Source organism: Stegostoma tigrinum, chromosome 29, assembly GCF_030684315.1.
Source record: "Stegostoma tigrinum isolate sSteTig4 chromosome 29, sSteTig4.hap1, whole genome shotgun sequence".
Classification (NCBI taxonomy): Eukaryota; Metazoa; Chordata; class Chondrichthyes; order Orectolobiformes; family Stegostomatidae; genus Stegostoma; species Stegostoma tigrinum.
Genome location: NC_081382.1, coordinates 1734928 through 1756616, shown reverse-complemented (window position 1 = coordinate 1756616; position 21689 = coordinate 1734928). Strand labels below are relative to the sequence as shown.

The 21689-nt window shown below is 44.5% G+C and overlaps 1 protein-coding gene and 1 long non-coding RNA gene across 2 annotated transcripts; one reads left to right on the top strand and one right to left on the bottom strand.

Moving 5' to 3' along the window:
• The first annotated feature begins 336 nt into the window (after positions 1–336).
• On the top strand, positions 337–12921 carry LOC125465569 (lipocalin-like). The gene is made up of 7 exons (XM_048559247.2): positions 337–523; positions 2229–2368; positions 5841–5917; positions 7493–7606; positions 11057–11158; positions 12112–12137; positions 12781–12921. The coding sequence occupies exons 1-7, from the start codon at positions 428–430 to the stop codon at positions 12784–12786; spliced, it is 561 nt and encodes a 186-aa protein (XP_048415204.1). The 5' UTR covers positions 337–427; the 3' UTR covers positions 12787–12921.
• Positions 6858–18449, bottom strand: LOC125465570 (uncharacterized). Its single transcript, XR_007250279.1, has 3 exons — positions 18364–18449; positions 12912–13062; positions 6858–7056 (listed from the first exon to the last, which is right to left on the bottom strand). It is a non-coding gene; the product is annotated as an uncharacterized LOC125465570 (long non-coding RNA).
• Positions 18450–21689: the final 3240 nt, after the last annotated feature.

Below are 21689 nucleotides of genomic sequence, written 5' to 3'. Positions count from 1 at the left end.
TGGCCTCTCACTAGGGTACAGTCCCACACACAAAATGACTCACACTGGTCTTTATATTTCCAATGTACTGATTTGGTCATTCCCCAACAGTCTAACTACACTCTCCCCTCATTCAATGTGTACTACTGTCCGATTTGAATCAGTGCATTTACCCACTTTGTTTACTGAGACTAAACATAATTGGTTTGTCCCTTGACAAGATGATCGTGAGATTGGCAGCTGGTTTGTGCGTGTTTAAATTTTTGTGAGATTAATTCCGGTTGTGGTGTGAATTTTAAACCGTTTGGCAGCCAGTGTCGTGGGATATAAATGAGTTCAGCATGTTGTGTCTGTGACTTATTCAACAGCTGTGGTACTCTGTCCTTTATAAATACTGCGAACAAGAAACTTCTCTCAGAGACTGTAAATCACATCAGGATCTGCAAGGATGAACAAGCTGGTGTTTTGTGCCACTCTGGCACTGTTCTGGTCGGCTGTTGTGTCTGGGGAAATCCAAGTGCAGCGCAACTTCAATCTCGATCAGGTACCAGTTGACAACATCCCTGTGACCGCAAGAATATTTCCACCAGGAGTTAACTGATAGGAGGGGTACAGTATAATGCATCAGAACCCCCTGAGAGTGAGACAGATTTCGGGTTGTAGGTGAGGGTTTGGTTGAAGAGTTTGGTGATTTGAGGATGGTTGAAGCTCCAAGCAGTGAAGGAGCCTATACGTGCGTTTCGAAGAGGTTCAGCGCTTGAATGAGGAGCTTCGGGGTTGAGGGAGCAACTGTGATGTGAAGGGTGGTTTGAGTTTTCAAGGTGTGTTTTCAGAAGTCATCACTGATTTTGCCTCCTTCCTCTGTTTCCTGTCAGTGAACTGCAGGAATATGGGAAATGTGAATTTGTTTGAGTTGGGAGGAGGAAAATTCCAGTAGAATTGCCCTAGTTTTGAGCACGGAGTGATATTGTAGGGGGCATGGGTTCCTAGTTGGAATCTCCGATGGGTTTTGGCAGGTCCATGGTGGGGCAGGTGTTTTGGCACCTTGAATATCCAGGCCCAGGATACCAGTTGAACTTGGACGTGAGTTAAGTCTGTACCTGTCAACAGGTTCTCAGTTTGATTAACCTCACCAGTGGCCTGTGCAATTTATATGTCTGTGAATTCATGCAGGGCTCACTCTGACTGCCCACTACTAACACCCTCTTCATCATGCTACCCTTCTGACACTACAGTTGCCCCCCTGAGTATCTCCTGCCCTCCCTCCCAAACCTTCCACCTTCTGATTATCTTCTCCCCTCCTCTACTTATTAACACTCTCTTCTCCCCCACATGGGACTTCAAATTGCCCTACCCACTCCAATCTCCCTGTCTTCGCTCTCACCCCCACCTCCAATTGCATTCTCACCACCATCCCCCCGCCAACTTTGAGCCTCAGGTTGCCATCTTTGAGTGGGTGACAAATACTGCATGTGCCATTTGAACTGAGGGGTGAGGGCCAGCACACATTCTATGCCTTTTCACAGTATCAGCGACCCTGAGCAGGAATAAGCTGGAAGTCATGGTTATCTATAGTTTCTGCACTCCATCACTGACACTGGGGCATAGAGATTGCTGGACTAAATCTTGCTGTGGATAGGTATTTAAAGGAGTTTTCTAGCAGGTCTAGTGTTGCTTGCAAATTGTTTCTTTTAGAAATCTTATTCTACATTTTGCTTCATTTAGAACTCAGCTTCTGCAATATTTACCCAATTAATTTTCTGTTTCCTGTTCCCTGAGGCAAGAGCTGCATTGTACTGTGGTGATCTTTCTGCCGTTCTGTTATCAAAAGGATGAATGAAAGATTAACTGCAAGTACTTCAGAGAGACTTGTAGAGGGCCGGCATACAGTTCCCAATCACTAATGCAGCCAGAGTTACCCAGGGCTTGAAGGAGGACAGTGTGCACACAGGGTAGAATTGATGGGGAGGTAGTTATAGATTGGACCCGCACTTTGAAGCCCATGTGAGGAAATTACCAATGAGTGTCAAAACCATTCAGTAATGCCCCTTTGTAGCTCCTGAACATTGGGCAGCCTGCAGTGCTTATACATGTCAATGCTACAGCTTGTAAATCCACCACACTCACTCTGTAACCAGCAAAATGTACAAGAGGACAATCTAGCTTCGAGTTTCACTTATCCCAAAATCCAGGACACCATGGATTGTGTGCATGTCCATTCTAATGCCAAAGGATCTATTTCTGTTCAGTTTGTAGGGAAGTGGTACATCATCGGGATGGCTTCTGATGCACAATGGTTCACTACAAGGAAGGATAAATTTAGAATGAGCACAATTCTCATGAAGCCTGCCGAGAATGACAAGGTTGAAACTGTTTTGACAAAAACCAGGTAAGATTATAAAATCCGATTTGACTTGAGAAATCAAGCCAATTATTACAATTGCTACACCCACACTGTTCACTTCCTGCAAATAGCGCCCACTCAAACTTGGAAAGGATCCAGCAATCATTGTGGGAAAATAAAGTCCAGAAAAAGTAATTTATAAATGTCATTTATGTCATTTGAGAATGAACATTACTTTATTTCTATGTGCGGCAGATTTTCCAACTGTTTTGACTTTTCCAGTTCTTCACATCATCCTTAAGTAATGGAAATGTGGGCTATGGGGAGGGCATGAGATCAAGGGATATGGGGAGTGGGTGGGATCAAGAGATATAGGGAGTGGGTGGGATTGCAAGATACGGAGAGAGGGTAGGATTGGGCGATATAAGGAGACGGTGAGGTCAAGGTATATGGGGTGTGGGTGGGATTGAGGGATGTGGAGAGAGGGTAGAATTGAGGGATATAAGAAGAGGGTTAGATCAAGGGATATGGGGAGAAGCTGGGATTGAGGAATTGATGTAATCTATTTTAGTTCTTTGGCTTGTTACCAATATTCCCTGGTTTTTGCTTATCATTAACAAATGAAAATCCTTGGAGCTGAGTGATAGCCTGCTTATTTGCTGAGTTTAAGGTGATTTGTTGGTCACTAACTCTGTACAGGGGACACTGCTCAGTAATGTGCAGCATTGTTTATGTCGCTTCGCGAGTGCATAAGATATTGCACCAAGGGCACAGTGGGGGTGAAGGGACACTGCACAAAGGCCCTGGTTTATCCTGAACCTCTTTAGCCAGGAGCTCTCTCTGCAGTAGGTCAATGTCTGCCCTTTCTAGTGGAGTTTGTGTCAGGAAGGTTTTTAGTGCCTTCCTGTGGCTCCCCTTCCTGGACTCAAAGAGTGTTTGGTGGATTTTGGTCAGGGCATTTTCTGCATATGGAAGGTAGGCAGTGGGTGAATTGAGCAGATCATCTCAGAGTAGGTCAGTATGATGCAGCATGAATGGTTTCAACTAACTTGTGGATTTTCATCAGCCAGTTGATGTGGGGTGGAGGTGGGCAGTGGTGATGTTTGGGGTGTTACTCAAAGGATTTCGGTTATGACTAATATGGTGGCACTTGATTGAGTGTCAACAAGATGTATGTGTGATCATCTTTTGTCAGACAGGGGTGCTGTGCACTGGTGCAGAGTCTGATATGGCAGGTGCTGAGGTCAAGTGTGATAGCAGTACCCAATGTAGATCTAATAAGTTTTGTATTCAATTGTTTCTAGTTTTGATCTTTGCTGTTTTCTTCAGGTGTGCCAGAGGTCAATGTCCCCACTAGAGTCACTTCTACAGTCATTAAGAACATGAGAAAAGAAGAACTCTAAGCAGGAGTAGGCAATTCAGCTCCTAGACCCTGCTCTGATATTTAATACGACCATGGCTGATCTTATTTCAGCCTCAGCTCCTTGCCTACTCCCTGTTACCAGTTGTTAATTAAAAATCTGTCTATCCCCTCCTTAAATGTATTTGGTGTCCCAGTGTCTGCTGCTTTCAGGAGTGTTGAATCCCAAACATTCTTCAGTGCAGCACATTGCCCCACTCTGAAAGTGGACTGAGGGCTTCCAATCTGGTAAGAAGAGTTGTCAAAGCTCCTTCTCAGCAGATAATTGCATTCTGTGTTGGACGAGGGGCTTGAGAAAGCTGAACGAAGGACAATCACAAAGCTTAGTGCTAGTCACAATCCTGTTCAATATCTACCCAAAAGAGCTGCTGACAACCACATCCCACAAATTTATCTGTTCTGATGACATTTGTCCTTTTGCACCTGAAACAAAACGCTTCACAATGACACAAAGCCATGCACCCACAACAGAAGCAGATGGCATTTTGCATTGATTCCCTTTAGAATCCTTTAAAATCCCACCCACTGAAACATGTCCCTCCCGTTAATATATTTGTTAAGAAAGCATATGGTGTTTTGGCTTTCATTAACAGGGGGATTGAGTTTAAGAGTCGTGAGATCTTGTTGCAGCTCTATAAAACTTTGGTTAGACCGCACTTGGAATACTGCGTCCAGTTCTGGGCGCCCTATTATAGGAAAGATGTGGATGCTTTGGAGAGGGTTCAGAGGAGGTTTACCAGGATGCTGCCTGGACTGGAGGGCTTATCTTATGAAGAGAGGTTGACTGAGCTCGGTCTCTTTTCATTGGAGAAAAGGAGGAGGAGAGGGGACCTAATTGAGGTATACAAGATAATGAGAGGCATAGATAGAGTCGATAGCCAGAGACTATTTCCCAGGGCAGAAATGGCTAGCACGAGGGGTCATAGTTTTAAGCTGGTTGGTGGAAAGTATAGAGGGGATGTCAGAGGCAGGTTCTTTACGCAGAGAGTTGTGAGAGCATGGAATGCGTTGCCAGCAGCAGTTGTGGAAGCAAGGTCATTGGGGTCATTTAAGAGACTGCTGGACATGCATATGGTCACAGAAATTTGAGGGTGCATCCATGAGGATCAATGGTCGGCACAACATTGTGGGCTGAAGGGCCTGTTCTGTGCTGTACTGTTCTATGTTCTATGTTCTATGTTCTATCTCACCTAGTGTAATCCCACCGTCTCCCTCACTCCCCACATCCTTCAATATCCCACTCAGTCTAATCCCTCTCTCCCCCTCATTCCCCACATACTTCAATATCCCAACCAGTTGAATCCCTCTCTCCCCCTCATTGCTCACATCCTTCAATATCCCACCCAGTCTAATCCCTCTCTCCCCCCATACCCCACATCCTTCAATATCCCACCCAGTCTAGTCCCTCTGTCCCACATTCCCCACATCCTTCAATATCCCACCCAGTCTAATCCCTCTGTCCCCCCATTCCCCACATCCTTCAATATCCCACCCAGTCTAATCCCTCTCTCCCCCCATTCCCCACATCCTTCAATATCCCACCCAGTCTAATCCCTCTCTCCCCCCATTCCCCACATCCTTCAATATCCCACCCAGTCTAATCCCTCTCTCCCCCCATTCCCCACATCCTTCAATATCCCACCCAGTCTATTCCATCTCTCCCCCCATTCCCCACATCCTTCAATATCCCACCCAGTCTAATCTCTCTCTCCCCCTCACTCCCCACATCCTTCAATATCCCACCCAGTCTAATCCCTCTCTCCCCCCATTCCCCACATCCTTCAATATCCCACCCAGTCTATTCCCTCTCTCCCCCCATTCCCCACATCCTTCAATATCCCACCCAGTCTAATCCCTCTCTCCCCCTCACTCCCCACATCCTTCAATATCCCACCCAGTCTAATCCATTCTCCTGCTCCCTATGTAGTGATTGAGACAAACCCACCTGACTGTACTGCACACGTAGCCTACTGGCTGTAGCCTGATTGCCACATGTTATATTGATGGAACTTATTTTGAGCTCTTGGATTTGGTATGCCTCTTGGAATCTCAGGAATCTTCACACTGTATTAATTGTGTTTTTTTTCATTCCTGTAGGCGGGGGAGGTGTTTGCAGATAATCTTCCCTTACAGGATGACAGGACGGGAAGGGCAATTCTTCTTCCACAGTGACCGTCAGTACCCACTTCAATGTGTACTCCTCTCGTGCTTCTGTTTAGCTGCAGGCATCTTCCTTTTCTCTTGACCAGGCCCTCAATATCTTTAGTCGTCCAGTGTTCCATGGTCCTGCCAGCCTTGCCCTTTTCAGTCACAGGAACATGCCCAGCCTTATTTCCCAAGAGGAGGTCAAGTTTCACCCCTTCTCTAGAAGAGTCATCCACATATTAATTGAGAAAGTTTTCTTGAACACATTTAACAAATTTGTCCCCATCCAAGCCCTTAACACAATGGCAGTCCCAGACTGTGAATGGCAAGTTAAAGTCCTCTGCTATTACAGCCCTATTATTCTTACATCTGTCTGTGATTTCACTATAGATTTGGTCCTCAATTCCTTCCTGACTATTGGGGGGCGTTTAGATTAGATTAGACTAGATTCCCTACAGTGTGGAAACAGGCTCTTCGGCCCAACAAGTCCACACCGCCTCTTAGAACACCCCACCCAGACCCATCCCCCGATAACCTACACACCCCTGAACACTACAGGCAATTTAGCATGGCCAATCCACCTAGCCTGCACATCTTTAGACTGTGGGAGGAAACCGGAGCACTCGGAGGAAACCCACGCAGACACAGGGAGAATGTGCAAACTCCGCACAGACAGTCGCCTGAGGCAGGAATCGAACCCGGGTCCCTGGCCCTGTGAGGCTGCAGTGCTAGCCAGTGAGCCACCGTGCCACCCATCAAAGAGATCATACTCTTTACATTTCACAGATACACCAGATAGATTCATTGGACAATCCCTCACTAATTTCTCTCTAATTACTGTCGTGATGTTTCCCTAATCAAAAACGCCAGTTCTTTTTCTTTCTTGCCTGCCCTTTTATCCTTCCAACAGCATCTATATCCTGGAAAATTAAGCTGCCATTTCTGTCACTTCTGCAGCCATGTTTTTGTAATAGCTGTTATAACCCAGTCCCATGTTCCCATCCATGCCCTCAGTTCATCTGCCTTACCTGTCAGATTTCTTGCATTGAAATAAATGTATTTCAATTCATCAGTCTTCACTCGTTTTTCTATGGAATTGTACTCCTGTGAAAGGTCCTAACATGCGCAAGATGACAACGTTTGCCAACTTTGTCTTTTGTCAGCAGGCCTGAATGATTAATGGTTTAGTGGATTAGTGGTGTCATAAGAAATTAAATCAGCACTTCAAATAACATCCAGATCAATAACCTTCTTTTAAAAAAAACTGGATTGATTAATGGATGTGTATTCCTTTTGGATAATTACATTTTAACTTTAGCCGAGTAAATGAATTAGTATTTCTGTTAAATAATTGGATTAACTCTTCAATTAAATAATTCCCATACAATAAATAAGAGTCAGTATTCCTTTAAATAAATCAGCTCTTATTCTTATTACATAAATGAATGACTCTATCTAATCCCCCTCTCTCTATTACACTCCCCTATCTAAACTCTCTGTCAAAGTGTCACTCTGTCTTATGTCATATATTGTTGTGTCCAGAGGTGTGATAAATATTATATGATATAATAACATAATATGGCATTTCACTGTATTCTGTTCAGGTTGGAACAGTGACAATGATGTATATGTGACAGAAACCAACTATGATGAATATGCTTTGATACACAATACCATCACAAAAGGACCAGAAGTCACAACACTGGTAAAACTGTATGGTAAGAGGCCTTGATTATGAAATCTTTCGCATTAAAGTAAAACGGAACTCCATAAGGGAGTCCAATGGCCAGTCCAAGGAACTTATGCACTGTCCATTCAATGCAAACCCTCTTATTTATCCTCACCAATGAGTGAATGCTATATGTGGTCATGTGGGAAATTACATTATTTGTTGTAATTGCTGAGAAGAAGATAGAAACTGTCCAAAAGTTGGATTTAGACTTCCAAGAGGTGTTTGACAAGGTTCTTCACAAAACGTTGGTGGTAGTACATTGGCATGGATAAAGAATTGGCTAATGGGCAGGAAACAGTAAGTGGGATAAGGGATAAGTCTGGAGCTGGGTGAACACAGCAGGTCAAGAGGATCAGAGGAACAGGAAAGTTAACATTTTGGGTCTGGACCCTTCTTCAGAAAAGGGATAAGGCATTCTTTTTCAGGTTGCTTACTTACGGCCAGTGAGATTCCACAGAGATCAATGCTGGGACTGCAATTGTTTATAATATATATTAATGATTCGGAGGAAAGAAACAAATTTACTGTACCTAATTCTGCATGTGACATGAAAACAGGCGGAAAGGTAAATCGTGAGAAAAAGGCAGAATGTTGGTAAATGCAATATAACATGAGAAAATGTGAAGTTGTTTATTTTGGAAGGGAGAACAAAAGAACAGAATATTTTAAAATGGAGACCAACTGCAGAAAGCTGGAACACAAAGGTACTTGGGAGCATACAGGTATGGAAGACAAGTGCAACAGGGGGTCAACAAGTCTTAATGGAATGTTAGCCCTTATTTTAAGGGAGTTGGAGTACAATAGTAGGAAAGCCTTACTCTAACTGTACAAGGTGTTGGTGAGGCCACATTTAGAGTACTGTGAGCAGGTTTTGTCCCCTTATTTAAGGAAATGTATAATTTCATTGGAGCCAGTTCAGAGAATGTTCACACAGTTCATCCCTAGAATGGAAGGGTTGTCTTAGGAGAAGCTGCTAAAAAGGTTGGAGCTCTACCCACTGGAGTTTAGAAGAATGAGAGGTGATCTCTTTGAAACATAAAGGATTCTTAAAGGGCTTGACACAATAAATGCTGAGAGGATGTTCTCCTCACGGGACAGTTTGGGACAAGAGGGCATGGCCTCGGAATAAAGTAGTGCCATTTTAAGACTGAGATGAGGATGAATTTCTTCACTGAGATAGTCGTATGCCTTTGGAATGCCTTGTCACAAAGAGCTGTCAGGGCAGAGTCCCTGTGTATTTTTAAGACTGAGATAGATTCATTAGTCGGGGAATCAAGGCTTATGGGGAAAGGGCAGGAAAGTGAACACGAGGAATGTTGCATCAGCCATGATCCTATTGAATATCAGAGCAGGCTTGAAGGGCTGAATGGCCTACCACTGTTCCCATTTCTAATGGTCTTACGATCTTATATGCCCACCAGGCTGTGCCCCTGAGTCCAGTTTAGACTGAATTTTAGATCAAAGGCAGTGTCAGATTTAGTAGACAGCGCAATGAATCTTGGTAAATCCTCTGAGGTGTCACAGCCTGCCTTTTCAGTGGTGGTCTCAGGTACAAGGTGTTCAGGCTGTGCACTCGAGCTGGGCATTTCCCAGGCCTGCTGCTGGTGAGGAATTGGTGGCGAAGATGGAGAGCAGCTGACATTAGTGTTGACACACATCTAGAATTGTCATGTTGTTGGCTGGCTTCCTGGTCCCGTTTCCATCTCCTCATCCTCGTAGCAATGGTCCTGGTCATATCTGGACAGCTGAACTGCCCTTTATTTCAAAGGAGTGAGGAGCTTTGTGTCTAGCACCCACTTCTCACAATACACCAGTTCTGGCCCTTGATTCAGGCATTAATGTGCCCACAGCTCCAGCAGGAAGAGAAGGAGAATGATTGGGTGAGATGAGAATGAGTTCAGGAACACTTTGTGGGGCGTTTATAACATGCCAGATGATGAGTGTGCCCACTGAATTAAGTCAGAAGTGGATTGGGCAGAAAGGGTTACAATTTGAGAGGATGGGATGGACGCCAGGCCTTGAGCAGATACCATGCTGAGGTTTGCAGGCTATTGCACTTTGTGAAATGCCGAGTGCAATGGTAGAGCTGATAGAGACATGCCCCTGTGCGTGTGAGGTGGTAAAGAGAATGTTAGGCCGCTTGTCCTATGGAGAGGTTAGGAGATTGGTCATTCAGTTGCAGCACTGCTCACTATCATCCAGGGAGAGATAATGGGAACTGCAGATGCTGGAGAATCCGAGATAACAAGGTGAGGAGCTGGATGAACACAGCTGGCCACGCAGCATCTCAGGAGCACAAAAGCTGACGTTTCGGGTCTAGGCCCTAGCTTTCTGAAGAAGGGTCTAGGCCTGAAACGTCAGCTTTCCTGTTCCTAAGATGCTGCTTGGCCTGCTGTGTTCATCCAGCTCCACACTATCGTCTTGGTAGGGGCCATTAGCACTGACCTGGCCTGTGATCTGCTCCCAGGCTGGGTGGGGATGAAGGACTGATCTGCTTGTGTCAGGATACATCCCTTGCAGGTAGCTCCATTCAGCAGTATCTGCAAGTCAGCGTAAGTAAACACAGGAGCCAGCCTTGACATCTTCACAGACCTTTCTGAGCTACCACCGGCTCTTGGCAACTCTTGGCTAATAGCAAGCGAATAACTGTCCAGCAGGTCTTTAAATATGACCTTTGACCCTGGAGGGTCCTGCCAGTGGTGAGACCCTCAAGCTTTCATTCCACGTGTGATTCACTGACCCATTCATGCAACATCTTACCTTCATAGATCATGAGCTACAAGGCACGTGATGATGTGCATATGATGGTACCCAAGATGCTTGCCACCATACTTTAACCATGAAACAGTAGGGCAGCACAGTGGCTCAGTGGTTAGCATTGCTGCCTCACAGCAATTCCACCCTCGAGCGACTGTCTGTGAGGAGTTTGCACATTTTCCAAGTGTCTCTGTGGGTTTCCTCCCACAGTCCAAAGATGTACAGGTTGAGTGGATTGACCATGCCAAATTGCCCCATAATGTTCAGGGATGTGCAGGCTAGGTGTGTTAGTCACAGGAAATGCAGGGTTACTGAGATAGGTTGGGATGCTGTTTGGTGGGCCAATACAGACTTTCCATGTTATAGGGATTCTACAATGTTTGCCATTGTGTTTGTTTTCATTAAGCAGTGTTAGATTTTGTACAAGCTACATTGGCAATGGTTTTGACTATTTATCTGATATAGGTTCGATAGATGATTCTTCTGCATTCACATTCCATCAGCACTGGGTATTGTTTGCTAACAGATTCAGACTACAGCTGCAGTATCAATTTCGGGGATACCGATTATTGCTGGAGTAACAATAAGTGATTAGCTTGCACATTGCACTTACAAAGTTTCACATTGATTACATTGTCAGAACATTAAGGGATGTTCTTGATGTTCTTCACTGTTTCAGGTAGAGATCAAGAATTGAGACCGGAGCTCTTGGAGAAGTTCAGACAGTACAGTCTGGCACATGGACTGGAGGAACAGAACATTGTAACTTTTGCTAAACAAGGTAACTATTATCACGTATAAAAGAAAAACAATGAACACTTCTGACCATCTGTAGTCAATAGATGCTGGGAGTCACACTCTCACACAGTCAAGAGAATGGGAATGGGTGGAGGCAGGAATACATTTACCCCTGTATTATTTGAGTTCAATATTGACTTTTAGTATCTCATGAGAGTAGATGAGTCCCATTCCATCCACTTTGCCTGTTCTGGCTCGACAGGAAAGCAATTCAATTAGTCCCACTCCCTTTCTCTCAGCCCAGTAAACTCATCTTTTTTAACAAATTTTGTCAAATTTCCTTATGAAAATCAATCCTGAATTTTCTGCCACATCGTAATGACTCATCTTGTTGAAAAAATCTTACCTTCCACAATTCTGTGACCAATTATACAAAAATTTATTTTTGGTTTTATTGCACTTTTTAAACATTTGAGACAAATGTTTAGATATGATAGAAAGGATTGATTGGAATTTCACAATTTGCCTTGCTCCTTGATCACAATTCGGACAATTAATCCTTGGGAACACAACAGTTGGAACAGGGCTCCTTCCTGGCAATCCTGGGTCAGGGATTGAAGTCTTTGGTGTGGGGTTTGACTCAGAGAGGCAGGAAAATATTAACTGGGGCAAAAGTGATGGCTGCTCTGGTATACAAGGTCAGAAATCAAACAAACACCGGGTTGTCTTCCAACAGGTTTATTTGAAAATACAAGCTTTCAGATTCTTACTATTTCATCAGGTGTTAGTCTAACCTGAAGAAAGCTCTTGTTTTCAAATAAGCCAGTTGGACTATGACTTGGTGTCATGTGATTTCTGACCTTGTCCACACCAGTCCAACACTGGCACCTCTACATCTTGCACTGGTGTAGATGCAGATGAAGTTTGAGATTCAGCAGCAGTTTAAATAACTGAGACATGAAAATTAACCTTTGCTTCTTATTGATCTCTTTTCAGATGAGTGCAAACCGGTCCCTGTTGAGGTTAGTCTTTGAGCACTACCTCTGTTTTTGACAAGGTTTGGGGTTATTGACTGTTCATTGATCTTGCCCTGGGAAAGTTCGATGGGATTGCTGGTGATAATTTGGATCAAGGCCCCAGTAGTGACACATTGGACCAAGCCAACACTGCCCTGACTGTCTGAGTGTCTAGTATTGGACACAGGCAGGTGTTTGATAACTGACCGTCATCGGGGTCAATCATGGCATTAGAGCAGGAAGCATTACAGTACGCAGCTTGGTATGGTAGCCTGAAGTGGACCAATTTCAGATCTGCTTTGGTGAATAACATAGTTTTAACTAGCTTAAATATGCTGGTACTCATAACAGTCTGACTTTTGTCATGCTGTTCTTACCACTCAAGGTGTTTAAATAATACTGTGGAGAGCGAGTAACCGTTTAATGATTACATTTGAAAGTTTCTGAAAATCTAAACCCCTTCCTCCAAAAGATGAGTGTTCTGGGGATCAATCGGAGGTTTCAAGATTGAGATCAACAGATTTTATTTTGAGGGGTGATGGGGACAAAGGAATCAAGGATTACTGAGCAGAGCCTAGGGAATTGGAGGTTTGAGGCTGGGCATGTAATGGAGACATTGAGCTAATTACAATTTTGAATCTCTCTGCAGGACTGAACAGCCGAGTTTCTGCTAAAGTAGATATGCAGGGAACGAATAGTCGCATTACCAATCTGCTCCACGCCTTTGATCACACACACATTGTAGACTGCAGTTACACAGCCAGCTAGTAATAAAATCACCTTAATCACCCACTGTCTCTGCCTGAGTCCTTGCTGAGGTCCTATCGATGAATCGTGTGCAGGAGGAGGTCATGTGCTTGGCTCACAGTAGGTTCGAAGAAATGATACAGCATTGACAGCATACAGGCCCCACTGAGATAGGGGAAGGAATCTGTAAATAACAAAGGTCATGGTCAATATTTACCATAATCCACAGAGCTGTTTGGCTTTATTTGTGCCTAGCTTGTGTACCTGCTGCACTCCAAAAACTTCCATCTCTTCGAGGGCAGAATGCCACACAGTGTGTCTCTGCCAGGTCACCTCTCCTGACATGTGAGAGTGAATGGTGAATTTGGGCAACACTGTGTACCTGTTGGTCAGTCTCATGGGAAAATGGCTGTGCTCAGACTGTCGCACATGCTGTATGGACCAGGCCAGCAGTTTCAGGCTGGGAATACACTGAGGGTTAGACGGGGTGGATAGTGAGAGTCTTTTTCCGAGGATGATGACTTCAGCTTGTAAAAGAGGGCATAGCTACAAATTGAGGGGTGATAGATTTAAGGCAGATGTCAGAGGCAGGTTCTTTACTCGGAGAGTGGTAAGGGCGCGGAACGCCCTGCCTGCCAATGTAGTTAACGCAGCCACATTAGGGGCATTTAAACAGTCCTTGGATAAGCAAATGGATAATGATGGGATAGTGTAGGGGGAGGGGCTTAGATTAGTTCACAGGTCAGCGCAACATCGAGGGCCGAAGGGCCTGTTCTGTGCTGTATTGTTCTCTGTTCTATGAATTCTACTTCTATAAAACACCTTGTTGTGTGGCTTTTAAACTGTAACTAATCATTCACTGCTGTAATAAGGCAGGAATCCATTCTTGATGACCGTCAGCGTGGACTGGCAGGTATCAGTTTGCTGACAACATGGTTAGGTTTCACTGTAATTAATGTCACTGCGACTAGAAGGTTGCAAAGGGACGGTGATGGATTGAGTGAGTGGCTCTGACTGTGGAGACAGAGTTCAGTGTGAGAAAGTGGGAGCTCATCCATTTTGGTGGCAAGGAAGGGAATTTTATCAGTGGGGGAGAAGCTCAGAGCTGTGGGCGAGCAGAGATTTATGAGTCTGAGTGCGGAAATCACTAAAAACAAGTGAGCAGGTACAAACCAGAGTGAGAAAGGTGAATGGAAGTTAGGCTTCATCTCCATCGGGCTGGAATACAAAAGCTGAAAGTTGTGCTCGAGTTGTACAGAGCTCTGCTCCAACGTGCAGCTGGAGAGGCAGTGTACAGTCTTACACCGACCACCTACGGCAGGGTGGAAGGTCTATTCACTAGAATGACATTGGGATGAAAAGATTAAATGATTAGCCTGGGTGATGTAGACTAATCTTATATTCCTTCAAGTTTAGAAGATTGAGATGTGATCAAACTGAAGTTATGATGGTAATTAAAGATTTGATAGCGTCGAGAGAGATAAGCTATTTCTCTGGTGGCATTGTCCAGCAAAGAGGGAGCGTGGCTTAAAGTTCTGCTCAGGGCTGATGCCAGGAAGTACTTTATCACACAAAAGAGACAGGAATCTTGGAACCCTCTTTCCCCCCAAAAATCCTGGTGAGGCTGCAGATCAACTGAAAAGATCAAAAGTGAGACTGGTAAATTTTTGTTACACAAGAGATAGAGAAATGTGCAAGTAGATAATATTAAACTATAGGTAAACCATGATCTAATTGAATGTTTGAGGGGTAGAATGGCCTTTTCTTGTTCCTAACACTGAAACAGGTCATTTGGGGCAATCAGTCAATGGGTGTTTGGTCTCTAAAACCGAAGAGCAGGGTTTCAGTGGGAGAGTCGATCCAGACGGAGGGGGCATCCTCTCTCTCACTTACTCACTTGGGTTTTCATTCATCAGCCAATCATCATAGATGCACACATTTCAGAAAAGGCCCTTTGGCCCATCAAGTCTGTACCACCAGAAATATGTTACTACCTACACTTCCCCACACTAGGCTTATTGCTTTGAATGTTATGACACTTCAAGTGCTCATCCAAGTACTTCTGATTTGTTCTGATTTAATTTGGTTTAATTTATTACTCACTTACTTTTTAAATGTTGTGAGGTTTTGCTCTCCCAGGCCAGGCTTTCCATACTCCCACCACCCTTGGGAGGGGAAATAGATATTCCTCAAATCTCTTCTAAACCTCCTGCATTTCACTTTAAAATTATGCTCCCTTTTTAATGATCCTTCAAATAAGGGGAACAACTGCTTTCTATTCATCCTGTCTGTGCCTTTTGTAATCTTATACACCTCTATCAGGTCGCATCCCCCCCGCCAACATCCCTCCATGCCCCACCAACCCCACCCAACGTTCCTTGCTCAAAAGAAAACAACCGGAGCTCATCCAGCCTCTTCATCACAGAAATGCTCCATCCCAGGCAACATCCTGATGAATCTCTTCTGTACCCCCTTCAGCACAATCACATCCTTCCTATAGTGTGGTGACCAGAACTGCACACAGTACTCCAGCTCCAGCCCTACCAAAGTTCCATACAGCTCCAACAAGACCTCCCTGCTCTTATAATCTATGGCACAACTGATGAAGGCAAGTGTCCTGTACAACATCCTAATTGCTATAATAAACTGTCCTGCCAACCCCAGGATCTGTAGACCAAACAGCCCAGTTCCCTCTGTTCATCTCAACGTTCCTACTAGAATATCCTTCCATTCATTGAATAGAATAGAATTAGCTTTAATGTTACATGCACGCAAATGAATACAGTGAAGAGTTTACATGTCGCCACTTACAGGGCAAGTTAGATACAAAAGTACTTAGATACAACCTCTTCAGTTAGAAGATCTTAGAAAACTAGGGAAATAAAAAGTTCAGATTGCAGAAATAAAAATTCACAATGATGATTTTCCAAGCCAAACCACGCAGCCACCTAGCCTCCAGTCTCCACTGGGCCATGGCTTCTGACTGCACCAGGTTTCACCTCAGGGTTCATGAGGCTGGGAGTTCGCTTTGGAATCATCTTGAGACTGAGAGCCCATGCTGAGGCCATGCCGGGCTGAGAGACCACCAGAAGACTACCAAACTGGGTTGGGTGGTCACCATGAGGGGCCGCTACACAGGTCCTGTGTCTTGTTCCTTCTTCCAAAGTGCATCACTTCACATTTAGAGCCGCAAGTTCTTCGAGCTGTACAGCATGGAAACAGACCCCTCAGTCCAACTTGTCCATGTCGACCTAATTTCCAAATTAATCTTGCCCCATTTGCCAGAATTTAGCCACATATCCCTCCGAGCCATTCCTATTCATATTTCCATCCAGATGCCTTTTAAACGCCATGATTGTATTAGCCTCCACCTGTTCCATTGGTAGCTCATTCCATCCTCGCACCACCCTCTGGGTGAAAAGCTTACCAATTATGTCCCTTTTAAATCTTTCCCTTGTCGCATTAAACCAATGGTCTCTAGTTTTGGACTCCATTACCCTGTGGGAAAGACCTTGACTATTTACCCTATCCATGCTCCTCATGATTTTATGAATTTCTATGAGCTCACCCCTCAGCCCCTGACGCTCCAGGGAAAATAGCCCCAGCCCATTCAGCCTCTCCCTGTAGCTCAAACCATTCAACCCTGGCAACATCCTTGTAAATCTTTTCTGAACACTTTCAAGTTTCACCACACCCTTCCCATCGGACGGAGATCAGAACTGACCTCAGTATTCCGAAAGTGTGGAACCTTTTGGAGTTACCATTGTCCTGCACAGACGCAACATGATATCCCAACTCCCATACTCAATGCACTGACCAATAAGGGCAAGCGTACCAAATGCCTCCTTCCTGTTCCTGTCTACTTGTAACTTCACACTTATCAGGATTGAATTCCATCTGCCACTGATCTATCCATCTGAACAGATCTTGTAGCCTAAGACTTTGTCCCTCACTGTCAAAAACCCAACCAAGCTTTGTGTCGTTCGCAAACTTACTAACCCATCAATCCCATATTCTCAGCTACATTTATGAATATCACAAACAATAAGGGACCCGGCACTACCCTCTGTGGTACCCCACTCCACACCAGGCTCCAGTCACACAAACAGCCTTCCATCTCCATATTCTGTCTCTTGCCACTAAGTTATTTTTGGTTCGATCTTGCTAATTTACTCTGGATCCCCTGAGCTTTTACCTGCTCTATCAATTTCCCAGGTGGCACCTTGTCAATGGCCTTGCTGAAATCCATATAAACTATATCAACTTCCCTGTCCTCATCCAAACACTTGGTCACCTCATTGAAAAATTCCATCAGATTTATTCAGCAATATCTCACACTAACAAAGTGCACACACACAGCCTGCCACCTAACACACTAGGGGTGGCACGGTGGCTCAGTGGTTAGCACTGCAGCCTCACAGCACCAGGGGCCCGGGTACGATTCCCGCCTCGGGCGACTGTCTGTGTGGAGTTTGCACATTCTCCCTGTGTCTGCATGGGTTTCCTCCGGGTTCTCTGGTTCCCTCCCACAGTCCAAAATGTGCAGGTTAGGTGGATTGGCCATGCTAAATTGCCCGTAGTGTTCAGGGGTGTGTGGGTTATAGGGGGGTGGGTCTGGGTGCGATGCTTCAAGGAACAGTGTGGACTTGTTGGGCCGAAGAGCCTGTTTCCACACTGTGAGGAATCTAATCTAATCTAAAAAAAAGCCGAAGACATTTTAAAAATGTTTTCATGGGGTGAGAGTGCTATTGTCATGCCTACCTCATTGTCTTGACCTATGACCACTTGCTAAAAGGGAATGACCAGTCAGTGGATTGTGACAATGCTATTTCAGATTGGGCCTGAAAAAATCATTACCCAGTATCTGCCCACGGACTTTTCATCAGATGTGACTGGTTGCTTATCAGGAGTGGGATCCTGGGCTCCCTTATTTTCATCTCCCTAACCCAGGGCCACTAGATATAGTTACAGATCCCCAGACAGTGCCTGCCTGTGATCAGAGAATGTGCCACAGAGCAGCAACAGAGTGTATGGCTCAAATTCATTTCAAGATGAGCAAGAAAATAATTGATATTGCTCCCAAAACAAATTCAGAATTTAGTTTTTGATGTTGAAATCTTTCCTGCGACTCTTTATCTTTCTATGAATCGTTAACCAACATAAACAAAACAGAAAGGTTAATGCCTGCCCTTGTAGTCTTGGACAGAGTAGCTGTTTGCTTTGCAAAGTGGTTTTGTTGAGCACAAGGACATGTCTGGTTAACAAAACAAAGAACTTTGACATCCACAGGTTGCAGGCAGTTCTATCAAATATTGGGACAAGATTTTCAGTTGCACTTTTAACTCATTGCCAGGCAGACCCTGGGGCATGGAGGGGGCTGGTTCTTCACCAGACAAAGCCAGGTAGCAGGCTGAGGGGTCTTGGCCAGACATTGCCGACGCTGAGGAGTGTTAAACAAGAGAGAAAATCAACATCATAAACTCACATACAACTCGATCACCGGCAGGTTGGAAGAGATACCCCATGCTCATCTGCACCCCCAGAAGGTGAAGAAAGCTAAACATCATATCTGAAATACAAATACACCATTTATAAACTCTGTGCTCATTACAGTAGACTGTTGCAATTTCAGAATTGATGATTTCAAAGTTATGGCATTAATGCTCATTGCTGTAAGTGACCTGAATGTTTTCTGTTCAGGTGTATGTCCCTCATGCTCTGTACCTGGTTAATAAAATCCAGATGCATAGCAGTGGGAGTCCCTTCAAGACTCAATACATGCCACAGGCACTTCTCACTCTCCTCTTTGCTGGGTGAGGAACTCAGTGGACTGAGGCCTGATTACAATTTTGTTAGACTCCACTGCTTTACAATATGGGAAGCGATGGCCTAGTGCTATTATCACAAGGCTATTAATCCAGAAACTCAACTAATGTTCTGGGGTCTTGGGTTACACTCCTACTCTGATGGAATTTGAATTCAATCAAAAGAATCTGGAATTAAGGACAAATAACGTTGATGAAACAATTATTAGAAAGACCTATCTGGTTCACTCATATCCTAATATTAGCCTTTGCCCTCTCATTTGTTAATTTGACCCCGGCCGGTGTGGCACTTTAGTATAATGGGTCAGTATCATTATGTTAATGAGTAGCAAAGTGTGACACACTTAGACCCAAAACTGAGCTAGTGGGGTTCTGGATATTCTCCCACAACCAGTTATGTAAATAATGTAACTCACTCATAAAAGCTTGCTGTTTGCTAGTATGAGTACTGATCCACCTTGGTCTACATCCTCAACATGAAGGCACAACATGGTGGCAGCAGTAATACTAAAGTCAGCTTTTCTCAAACAACACAGTGCAGTGGCTCAGTGATTAGCAATGCTGCCTCACAGTGTCAGGGGCCCGGGTTCAATTTCAGTCAGGGTGCCCCATTTTCATCACAGGAACTTGTGCTCAGAACAAACAAGACACACTGTTTCTTTCATCCCTGCAAACTCTGGCTCTTAGAGAACTAATCAATCAGGATAGTCAACACTGGAACACAGTATCATCAATGCTACCACACATACTTTCAGTTAGGTGCAAGAGCTACAGATACTATTTTGTCAGAAAGCCTCACATCATGACAAAGATTAACCTACAAGCTTCATCTACCATGAAAAATGGTAAAGAGTCTGAAGAAGAGTCATTTTGGGCTCTAAACGTTAACTCTGTTTCTGTCTCCATAGATGTTGCTACACCTGCTGCGTTCCACCAGCACTTTCTGTTTTTGTTAAGGTTTATTGGGTTAACATTTTGCTCCAGGAATATCGAAACTCATGATCAAAGGCCAGCTTCAGGAAATTTTGTGACACATAGAGAGGAAAGCTGTAGACACATTGGATGCTCTCTTGGCCCAGTCATGCTTGCTACTTGGCGGGAGAGCCTGTATAGCTCTCAAACTCATTCTTAAAGTCGACGCCTGACATTCACAAGTCAGCTTACACATCAATTCTCCAGCCCCTTTACAGGCCTGGAAAAGCTCAAGCCTGGTACAACATCAAACTCAAAGCAAGCAACAAAATCAACATTTTTGTAGAATCAAATTAAAGGAAGTGGTTCACGTATATGATCAGGTAGGGCATGAATACAAAAGTCATGTAGCTAACAACATTGTACTCAGCTAGGGTGGCAGTCTCTAAACTGAATGCTTCCTATAGAATTTATGATGATTTCAAGCATTTGAACAAGGCTGAGTGATGTGAGCCATTTCAAATGGAGACAAGAGGACAGGCTGGTTAAGCTCTCAAACAGCACAATCCTTGTCAAGCAGGATGCCAAGAGCAATTTCTGGCAACTTCTTCTGTGCGAGGAATACAAACTCCTAGCCAGGCCCAGAGCAGCCACTTGGCTCACACTCCATCCACCACAACCACAAACACTCATTCCTTCCACTGCTGACGCTCAGTAGCAGCATCTATGAGATGCACTGTAGAAATTCACCAAAGGTCCTCAGGCAGCAATTTCCAGACCCACAACCATTTCCATTTAGAAGGACAAGGGCAGTAAACATATGGGGGAACCGACACCTGCAAGCTCCCCTCCATGGTACTCACCATCCTGATCTGGAAATATACCTCCATTCCTTCACTAGGTCAAAATTCTGGAATTCCCTTCCTAACAGCATAGTGGGTAAACCAAGAGCACAGGTACATTTTGTGAGCTGGAGTCCCATGGACACCAGTCCAGGAAAGGATAGCACGTTTCCTTCCCTGAAGGGCATTCGTGAACCAGATGGGAATTAGCAGAAATTCCTGCTGTTTTTCATGGTCACCATTGCTAAGACTAATTTTATGTTACCTAATTAACTTAGTGTCTACCAGCTGCTGTGGTCAGGTTTGAATCTACACCCCAGAACATTAATCTGTACTTCTGGACTAATAAACCAGTGACATTACCACAATATCACTGTCTCCCTACAACTGGGACAGTTCATGAAGGCAGCTCAACTTCACCTTGTCCAGAACAGTTATGGGTGGACAATAAATCCTAGACCAGCCAGTGACACCCACATCCTGGGGATGAATAAAAATGTAAATATGAACAAATAAATATTTCTGAATTGCGTCTGAGAGAAACTTTGGGATAAAATTCTGGAGTTTTGGAGCAGAGTACAGTCACTGGGCAGGAAGTCCTGAAAATCAAAGTATGTGTGTGAGTTCATAAAGCTTATGGAATAAAGTTGGTGAGGCTGGATGCACAGAAAGACACAGGGGAGAATGAGAGTGTGGTAAAAACAGAGACTTAGGCCCCAAAAGGCAGGAAAAGGTATAAATGGTGCTGGGCAGATGGCCAGATTTTCACAAAGAGGCAGGGAGCTAGAATTGGGAACTCTCCTGATGCAGCTGTCCCATCTCCATACAAAGGGCCCAGTCCAGTCCAGTGCAGTCTGGGGCAGGGGGAGAGGGGGGGCAGGGCAAGCCTCCAACCCCATGTGCAGAGCAGAGCAGAGCAGACCTGCCACTGAGGGAACAAAGATTCTCCATGCTCACTGGGGCATTTTGTCCTGGCCTGTTAAAAGCTGCTGGGTCCCTCAGCCCTCACTCCTGACCCACAAGGCAGCGCAAGTGACTGAAGTATTAGTGGGAGCACTTTGGGATCAGTGATCATAATTCTATTGAAATAATATTGTATAAAAGTTAAAGTTCTTAACTGGAGTAAGGCAAATTTTGATGTTCAAAAAGTGATGTTCAAAGGAATGTTCAAAAGTGAAGGGTAAGGCTGATAGGAGCAGGGAACAATGGATGAATAAAGATACACAAGCTCT

Bases quoted from the DNA above. Each gene is read 5' to 3' on its own strand.
- LOC125465569 (XM_048559247.2), top strand. From the start codon at position 428: ATGAACAAGCTGGTGTTTTGTGCCACTCTGGCACTGTTCTGGTCGGCT. The intron at 2,369-5,840 runs GTAAGATTATAA...TCATTCCTGTAG, and splicing joins ACTGTTTTGACAAAAACCAG to GCGGGGGAGGTGTTTGCAGA. The intron at 5,918-7,492 runs GTCAGTACCCAC...TATTCTGTTCAG, and splicing joins ATTCTTCTTCCACAGTGACC to GTTGGAACAGTGACAATGAT.